Source organism: Elaeis guineensis, chromosome 1 (genome assembly GCF_000442705.2).
Source record: "Elaeis guineensis isolate ETL-2024a chromosome 1, EG11, whole genome shotgun sequence".
Lineage (NCBI taxonomy): Eukaryota > Viridiplantae > Streptophyta > Magnoliopsida > Arecales > Arecaceae > Elaeis > Elaeis guineensis.
The window spans coordinates 108,487,438-108,497,048 of NC_025993.2; the positions used below are offsets into that span (position 1 = coordinate 108,487,438).

The 9,611-nt window shown below is 36.2% G+C and overlaps 1 protein-coding gene across 1 annotated transcript; it reads left to right on the forward strand.

Annotated features, from left to right (window-relative positions):
• The first annotated feature begins 2,238 nt into the window (after positions 1-2,238).
• On the forward strand, positions 2,239-8,913 carry LOC105038416 (nifU-like protein 2, chloroplastic). Its single transcript, XM_010914226.4, has 4 exons — positions 2,239-2,624; positions 2,714-2,807; positions 6,583-6,893; positions 8,479-8,913. The coding sequence occupies exons 1-4, from the start codon at positions 2,484-2,486 to the stop codon at positions 8,665-8,667; spliced, it is 735 nt and encodes a 244-aa protein (XP_010912528.1). The 5' UTR covers positions 2,239-2,483; the 3' UTR covers positions 8,668-8,913.
• The last annotated feature ends 698 nt before the right edge of the window (positions 8,914-9,611 follow it).

The following is a 9,611-nucleotide window of genomic DNA, read 5'->3' on the forward strand; positions in this document are numbered from 1 at the left end:
TTACATTAAATAAAATGTGAGTAAATATATTTTTAAAAATCAAAAAATAAAATATTTAAAAATTGCATAGATAAATTAGTAGTAAAATTTCATAATATCGATCCATGAAAGAGGTCATCCAATTAGTAGTACTATTAGCCTTTCGAAACGTATGCAAAAATTTCAATAATAGATATAAAGTGCAACATTCTCCAACAATCTTATAAATCTTGTAATAATGTAGGCTGTCTATTATTATTAAATTATAGATTAGAAAGTTATTTAACAACTGTCATAAAATCAACTTTTAAATTTATGGAGCGTGTAAATTGTAGATAGCATCTAACAAATTTTTTCATATAGCATGGAATTCTATCATAGGCCCTGTAATAATTGAAAATTTGAACACCTCCAACTGCAATAAAAACTTCAAATATACTTTATATAACGAAGTTAGAATCATTAATACTGTGTCCACTATACATACTAGCATCAAAATTAATATTAAGAAAATATGGGGTGATGGCTCCTAAGAAAAAAAAAAAATTAATTTGAGAGATGCAAAAACTCGAAAAAAAAAAGAGTTACAGATTTTTTTTATTATCAAAAATTTTATAGTGATAGCCAGCTGATGAAACTCGTTAATTTGGACCGAAACTTTTAAAAGAATCAATATAGCACTTAGCTTTATATTTTGAAATATATCAAAATTTTTTGCCAATTAAATATTATATGAATATAACAGTACAAAATAACTTTTGCTCTTTGGATGGTTGATTAACAATTCTCTTTAATAATTTACACAAACTCCTCAATCAATAAGATTGAATTGATAGATATATACTGCAACGAGGCACATCTCCCTATAAGAGAAGTAATATGATGTTGAAGTAAAATATGAGATACAGATTCCTCATTTTTAATTTCCATTCCTTCTCAAACGAATATATTAGTTTCACAATGGATAAATTAATTTTGACTTATGTAAATATTACATCAGTGTATCAAAATATATTGTTAATTTAGGTTTCATGATCAGAACGGTCAACAGGAGCTTTGTCAAAGTATAAAGGTAAGTTTTGGTATTTTTGGCCCAATCAGCATATTCATTGTAAGCAAAATATACACAGAAAGAGCTGATACTGTACCAGAAAAGAATTTTAAAAAAAAAGTTTGATGTTACAGTCCCTTTATAAATTGCGGAAGTCAAGAGGAAAGAGAATATGGTCAACCAGATTGAAATTTCCCAGCTAAAAAGTAGTTATGATCATCTTAAAATAATAATATATATTATATTAAAATAATAATAATATATATTATATTAAAAATATTAAATATATATTAAAATATCAAAATATATATATATATATATTAAATTAAATTCAAATTTATTGTAATCTAATTGTATTAGAATTAATATGTTATTATCAATTATTTAATTATAACTATCATATTGTTATATAATATCTTATATAATAATTATATATTTAAAAAATATTTTTTTGTTATTATTTAGTGGTTTATTGGGAATAAGATTGTCATATTTATTAAAAAAAATTGTATGGGATATGAAAAAGTTCAATTCCCATTGATTAGAAATCGTAGTTTTTTTTTTCCTTTTTAAAGATACAACGAATATTTTATATAATTTTTTCATATATGTAAATCTCTATTAAATATATCATTATGTCATTTTTTTTTATGATCAACTAAATTTACAAAAAATTGTCCTTTTTCCGAGCAAGGATCTCAATATTGGCAAATTTGTTTTTCCTTCCATGCTTTTCTACGACATGATGCTGGTTTGGTCCTACTTTTGCATCACGTGTTTCGGTTAATATTTCTATGGAACTCGTTGTATACTGTTTTTGTTTCTGGGTATGTTCTGCCAGGTTTGTCTTCGTTTTTTGGTTCTAGCACCATGGCCCGCTCGTTCTCCTGTGTTTTCTGGGCCTGATATGACGTATGTTTGTTTTGGTGGGCCTCCAATTATGTCAGAGCCCATATACTTGGTTTTGTATGCATGTCTTATATCTTTCGTAATATGGTTCTCTTTTCGAAAAAAAATAAAACCTTAAATATGTTAAAATTATTTTTTGAAGTATCACGTATTTTTTAAAAAATTATTTTTGTTAAAAATTAGATTAAAAAAAAGAGCAGCAATGTCCAGCAGAAAGCGAAGCACGAAAGAGAGCAGTCTCGCGAAATCTCGGCTCACTTCGTGCCATACGTTTTTCTTTTCTTTTCTTTTCTTTTTTTAATGATCAGGTAACGTTCCAAACCAGCTGGGCTCCCAGGAGGCTAGGAATTAGAGAAGGGAACCGCCTAGAATATGGGATAGTGGCTCTATAACCTACATATTTTCTGGCCGATAGGGTTGGACGGCGATTTCGAGTCCCTCCTGGGTATCGTGGTTGTAGCGTGCCGAATAACTCGTCCAACCCTGCCTCCTTCCCTGGAGAGATACCTGACGGCAAGGAAGATCGAGAAATCGAGAGCTTCTAATGATGCAATCGGTGGCGTTAAATCCTTGTCCTTCTTGCTGCCGGTCTCAGCGGCCCCCAGAAGCAGCCTCCTCCTCCTCCTCCTCCTATAACTCTGCTCCTCCCTGTGGCTTCTTTGCCCTCCGACCTCTCTCCTTCAAGGTCTCTCTCTCGCCCCCTTGATTCCTAGGAGAATTTCTAGTAATCTCTTTAACCTAATTTTGTTTCGTATTTTGTTCTATAACTCGCAGGATTCGGGCTTCAGGGGAATCAGGATTTGTAGACTCGGGACTTCTTCACCACGTTCCGCTCTTCGGAGGGTTTCCAGATCCAGAACGTGGCACGGTGAGCCTTTTACTTCAGTTCATGTCTGGTCTTTAGATTGTTGGACTTTATTCATTTTATAAACTAGGGCGTTGGGGGGCTTCTTCTCTGTTTCTAATCTTACAAGAAACACTGTAGTCCTCTATCAGGATTCAATTTTTGCAAGATAGATTAATTTATGGATTGTTTTTGATTTGGATATATTGCCTTTTTATTGCATCGGAAACATACTGTTTGTCAGGAGATGTGGAAGGGAGGATGTCTAATTCTCTCGATTGGGTGGCAGACGATTTTGCTAGTTCCATAATTCTGGTTTCTGTGCTTGTCTTTCATAACCGGCTAGTAGCTACTAGTAATACATGCTGTCGGAGAATCAATTTAAAGTTGGAGTTACAACTTACAATGGATTGCTTTTAAGTAGAACGCTCTTAGAGGTTAATTACATAAATCATATGATGTGGAACAGCGAGTGGATTATGTAAAACTAATAGTTTAGAAGTATGGTGTGATGCTTTATTTATTTATTTTCTTTTTTTAATATCCATTTGGGTTGGACAGAAAGACATGTGTCTAACACGAAGAAGTAGCGATAATAGATAAGAATCTACTCAACCGGTGGTCTTGATTATGGGCAAGATGGCACATGTCCATAGTGTCCAATCATTGCATGCGTATAAAACCTAATTGCACTCTCCATATCTTCAAATGGTAGTAGTTTGGGTTTTACTATTTGGATTGACATGGTGGACAAAGCAAAAGATGGATGCACCAAAAAATGAGCATAGGTGTTGTGGTGGATAAGTGTAAGTAGAAAAACATGGAGTTGGAATCAATTCATTGAAGTAGACTTACAAGCTGTGTCATCATAGTATTAAGTGATGAAGAGTCCTATGAAATGGTACCTTCACTTCATGTCCATTTTGTTCTTGAGAAATTTTTGGAGTAGATATTGGATTTGTTCTATTTGATTCATTCCCTTTGTTAAGATAGGTCTCCAACCTAATTAGTGAGGGCAAGGAGTGTGGATTCTCTATGCCTATTTTCCTATTACTTTCTATGATTTGCAACTCTTATTGGTCCATGTCAAAGCCACGTTTCTTTGTCAGGCCCCACCAGCCTCCTATCTAATGCTTGCATATAGGATCCTTTCCCCCATGAAGAAAATTGAAAAAAGTAAAAAAGAAACAAGGAGGACAAGGAGGGTGAGAGCACGACATGGACTTGAGGGTGGCTCCTTCCACGTCCACCTCTTTGATCACCGTTCATCCTCCACTGCCACCATCCAACTATCGGCACCGAGTAGTCGGAAATGTGGGAGCTTTTGAGGTGGCAGAGGTAGGCATCAGCGTGGTTGAGGGCAGCTCCAGTAGCAAAGGATCTTCATTGATGCATGTAGTGATGGGTTGGACAAGGCCATGGGTGGCCACATGGATGAAGATGGAGTTAGTGAAGTCAAAGGTGGAGGCCTTGATGAGGGAATTGGGGAGGACATGGTAGGAGAAGGCATCAAGGTAGAGGGCATGGAAGCATATGTGGTCGGGAAGCTAGAGGGTAAGATTGGGTTTGCCAACAATGTCATAGCTGGTGATGTGGGACTCATGGAGGCGGAAGATGGAAGACGGAAGACGACGAGGCATTGTAGGTGGTGCAAGGGTCGCAATGGTAGGGTTGGTGGCTGGACTAGACAAAGAAGCGAAGGCAAAGGCAGAGCCACAGAAGTGTGGGGTGAAGGGCATGGAGATGGTTAGTTGGTGGTAGTGGCAAAGTGTATGGAGAATGAGACTTGGCGAGCGGAGGCGGAGGTGGGAGAGGGTGGCATTGAGGGAGGGATTGTTAGGGGCACTGAGGTAGAACTGATCTCTCATAGAGGTGAAGATCTAGGAGGGATCGTAGCTAGGCTTGGGGTTATGGTTCAAGTCTAGCAAGGGGGCGAAGGGAAGAGGGGTGGCTGAGGTGAAGGGGAGGAGAGGGACAGATCTAAATCTAAATCTTCTAAAAAGGTGATTCAAGGAGGAGAGCAGGCATGGTTGCTAGTGGCCTACGTCTCCTTGTCGAAGACCTCACTGAACCATCCTCACTGGATACTGCTCAAAGCACCTATAGGCTTCATGATCTTGGGTAAGGCAACCTGAGACTTTGATAGAGATTGAGAGGGAGCCAGAGGAGGATGATCGTTGATCGAGAGGTAGCTGTCGCCTTGTCTCATTTCTTTTTTATTTAATTTTTTTCTCAGTTTTAACAGGAGAAAGATCCCATTTGCTAGCGTTAGATAGGAGGCTGGTGGGGCCAACAAAAAAACATGGCTTTGATGTGGACCAATGGGAGTCGCGTAGCATAGAAAGTAATAGAGAAATGGACAGAAAGAATCCAAACTCAAGGGTGAGCATCTTTCTTGAAGATCCTCTAGACATAGGACTAAATGACAAGCTAGGGTATATAACAATGGGACAAAGAAATGCTGCTTATAGTTATGGTTAAGAAAGAACCAAGATCTCTTGGTGTTATGAGCAGTGGTTGGACAAAGCTAGGAGTGTAAGGTTTCTGAAGTAGTTACTAGCCTTAAGCACCTAAATAATTGTTGTTCCACTCCTCTGAGATGCAGTAATGATTCATTGAAACCAAAGTGAGAAAAGAGGAGAAGAAAGTACTGTTTTAAGGAGCAGGCACTTGAATTGCCTGGTTGGTAGTCCCTTGACCACCCTACCTGAGGCCCAACTATGTATGGGCCAATGGTCTGGCAGGTACGTGAGCAGCTCATTTAGGTCTAGGTAGTGTAGAAGGGTCTTGGATGATATGTTTTGGGCTAGATTGGGGCATTAGGTGTGTTGGCCAAACAAATTATAACCCCCATGTCTTTCTCATAAGTATCCAAACATCTTAGCTACAGACTGTAAATTCGATTGATTTCTTTTTACTGTTTTTTTTTTTTTTTAAGATATTGTGTCATTGGGTAGATTTGCTTGTTGCAGTAATTTAAGTTATGGGCTTTTTTTATTAATAAATATTATTGGATAATATTATTGATTTTTTTGATGTAACTAGTTAGCATGTCCTTGTTACACTTACTAGGTCTTCAAATGGATATATAAGAAATTTCTTTATTTACCCTTTTTTTTCTTTAGCTCCTTTAGTTTATTTCTGATTTTCTATTTATTTTTCTATATATCTGTCTTTCACTAGGCAATATGCAGTCCCATGGCTGCCAAACGTGGTGCAACCACCTTTAAAATACTGTAAGAAAGTTTCCCCACCTCATCAAGAGCATGAAAAAAGGTGTGTTGTCAACAGAAAGAAAAATAAGTGAATTTATACGGTGATAAATAAGAATTCAAGTCATCTACTGCAGAACGACACTCTCTATAGTTCTATCCAACATGAAAGAGCTGAACTCTCACCCTGTGTATGTCAAGGAAAGAGAGACGGGAGAGTTGGGACCATGGTTTTTCAGGGTCAAGTGGATATTGTATTCAGATTCCTAGAGTGGAATTCAAAAAATGAACCTAATATGTTTGATTTTCTGGCAAAATCCAATTTTCCTATCTTTAACGAGGTATGCTAAGAAGCATGCTTTGAAGAGACTTGAAACCCTTAAAACTGTTATTGATTTTGTATGGAACTGAAACTGAACCCAAGTTTTCAAGCAAGCACCTTCCAATTAGCAAACAACTCAACTTTCAGCATGGGCGACAAAGGATGCTTGTGGCAATGTTTTCACAAGGCTGTTATAATATATACTGGGTTTTTTTTTTCCCTGAATAAAGTTTTGATATCATTCTTCTTTTTTTCTTTGCTGCAGCGGTCAAAGCTATTGCTACTCCTGATCCAGTAGTGGAATTACCACTAACTGCGGAAAATGTTGAGTCAGTTTTAGATGAAGTGCGGCCATATCTTATTGCAGATGGAGGAAATGTGGCACTACATGAGATTGATGAAAATGTTGTAAGATTGAAATTACAAGGAGCATGTGGGTCATGTCCGAGTTCTGTAATGACAATGAAGATGGGCATCGAGCAGCGGTTGATAGAGAAAATTCCAGAAATAGTTGCAGTTGAACCCATCACTGATGAGGAAACAGGGCTTGAGCTGAATGCTGAAAACATCGAGAAGGTAACATTTACATGTTAGCAATTCTTTCTTTACAATTATGTTTCTTTGAAATAATTACTGCCTTCCATAATTTGCTTTTCATTTTCTTTCAATGTATACTTGTGGTGTACTGGTGTTGTGAGAGTCTCTTTTTCGCTGGCTGACTGATGGCTGGGGAATTGCTGTACTTTTGTCTTCTTAGTTCTATCCCTTCTTTTTGTTTGTGGTGGGGCCCACCATTATCGCTGAGGGAAGTGGCAAGTGCTTTCACTGATGTCTGGTATCTCTTTTTGTTTCTTGTAGATTCAAAATTAAGAGATGGGTTAGGTATAACTCACTAGGTGTGAATAGAGTCTAGATATGCAATACCAATTGTATGAGGTAGTCATGATTTATATTGCCATCCAATTTCCATTATTTGCAGTACATACTTCTTAAATTGGGTTAATTGAAACATGCTGCAGATCTTGAAGAAGGATCTATTTTCAAAGTGTCAATAATACTAATCCTGACATAAAATGCACAAAAAAAAAAAAGACTTCAAAATTCTGAATTAGTTACTTGTTAACAAATAATAATTCCCATGCAAAATTTTTCGGCCACTTTTAACTGCACTGAGCTGGTGTGGCCGTACACTCATGTTGACACGTGGCCTCCACCCCATATGAGTCCTACATGTTAGGGAGATGGTGTGGGTCTGGCTTTTGTCATAAGTGGTTGAATCAAGCGTTTTCCTCAATTCCCGTGACCAGCCATGTCAATATATAGGATTCAAGTTTTACATTATAAATCAAACCTATAAAAAAGAGAGAAGTTTTAGGAATCATATTCAGGACAAGATCTTCAGACATACATTTGCTATGTAGTATGAAGTACCAGTGCAAATTAATTTGATGCATAGGCATGGTGTTTTTGGCATTCATACAGAAAATGAATTCTTATTTGTCAGGTAGCCTCTACTCAGAAATTTACAGGACATGGTCTTCAGACATACCGTGCCCTGTTAATGAACCAAAAATATCCAATAAAGTTCATCAAAAAAATGTGTCCAGCAAAAGTTTATAACAAAAGTACCTTGGCCACAAAAATATTTGAGCCTTCACCCTTGGAAAAAATAAAAAAATAAAAAAAGGGGCTGAATGTCAGGATGTGCTTGTTAACATCAACATAATATATTTACATCAAATAAGTTTTGATTACAAGATTTTTGTTAGACCCAGATAATCACTCTATTCCTACGCATGGCAGGACACTTATATTTCAAATTCTTACACAGCATAGATTCTCATGCCATATCAATTTGATTTTCCTTATTGTCTTGCACATGCATTAACTTTCAATTTTTTTTCCTGTCCTCGCTCTGATAAAATGTAATTATTATCTATATCATTAGTTATATTAATGCTTAACAAAAGGTAAATAATCTTCACCTGCATCAAAATCCCTAGGGGTATTTACAGACTCTATCTGCACAATTTTGTGCACTTCACCGCCTTTTAAGTCCTCAGAGCCTACGTGGCGTAGGCACATTGCTCCTTTATTATTCGTGAATCAATTAATGATGTGGAAGCTAAAATTTTGATGCTCATCTTTTGCCCCATATCAGGTACTTGATGAGATCAGGCCATACCTCAGCGGAACTGGTGGTGGTGAGCTTGAGCTCGTAGGCATTGAGAAGCCAATTGTGAAAATTCGACTTTCGGGCCCAGCTGCTGGGGTCATGACTGTTCGAGTGGCACTGACACAGAAGCTTCGAGAAAAGATTCCTGCCATAGCAGCAGTTCAACTGCTATGATACCCAAGAAAGGATCCCTGCAAATGCGGCAGTTCAGCTCCTAAATCCGAGCAAAGATCCTTACTGTTGCGGCAGACAGCTCTTAGAGTACCTGGCAGAGAGAACACTTTGTTACATATTATCTCTTAACCTCGTGTTAAACATTTGTACAGATAATAATTTTGCCTAGTACAAAAATTATGTTTAGCATAATGCATATATTATCTGCTATTCATTTGGAAATAAAATGGTACCTGAGTTGTTGCATTCCATTATCCAATGGAGCATGGTCTGTGGTAGACAAATTGCAGTGATATAAATGTCAAGTGGCTATGAATAATCTTAGGCTTTATTGAATCAACCTATTGTTTGCACGATTGGTGGCTGAGAACGGTCATGCCATAAATTTATTAAATACCGATCCATCTTATCTTTTGTGGATATCTTTTTAATCTATGAAACTTTTTTGTCAATTAGTTTTTGTTAATTGCTGAGCAAATTGATGAGTGGATGACAAAGCTTCTGCAAGTTGGACTAAAGTTCAGCCAATACGGATAAAGATATTATTTTTATTAATGAGTGAAGCCACTTGCTGAAGCCATTCACGAAGTGCAATGAAACCATTAATTCGAGCCCAAGCTGGAAAAAAAAAAAAACAAAAAAAGAGGGAAATAACAGGGAGAATAAAGATTTGGATACCATTTTTTTGCTAATTTTTTTATGAATAAATATCATAAAAAAATTTATCAATTTATTTATATTTTTATATTTTTTAAGATGGATAAGTTATCTTTTATGGATAGTATTTATCTATGAAATAGAGAAAAATTTTACTCATCTAGAAGATGGATAAATTATTTTTCAATCAGTTATTAAAATAAATATTTTATTTTTAAAATATTTTATTTTTATTTTTAATATCTTCATCATTTAATATCCAATAATTTAGTTATTTACTTTTTTTC

Excerpts from the sequence above, each read along its gene's own strand:
- LOC105038416 (XM_010914226.4), top strand. The coding sequence starts at position 2,484 with ATGATGCAATCGGTGGCGTTAAATCCTTGTCCTTCTTGCTGCCGGTCT. Across the intron at positions 2,625-2,713 it reads TCCGACCTCTCTCCTTCAAG|GATTCGGGCTTCAGGGGAAT; the intron begins GTCTCTCTCTCG and ends TATAACTCGCAG. Across the intron at positions 6,894-8,478 it reads ATGCTGAAAACATCGAGAAG|GTACTTGATGAGATCAGGCC; the intron begins GTAACATTTACA and ends GCCCCATATCAG.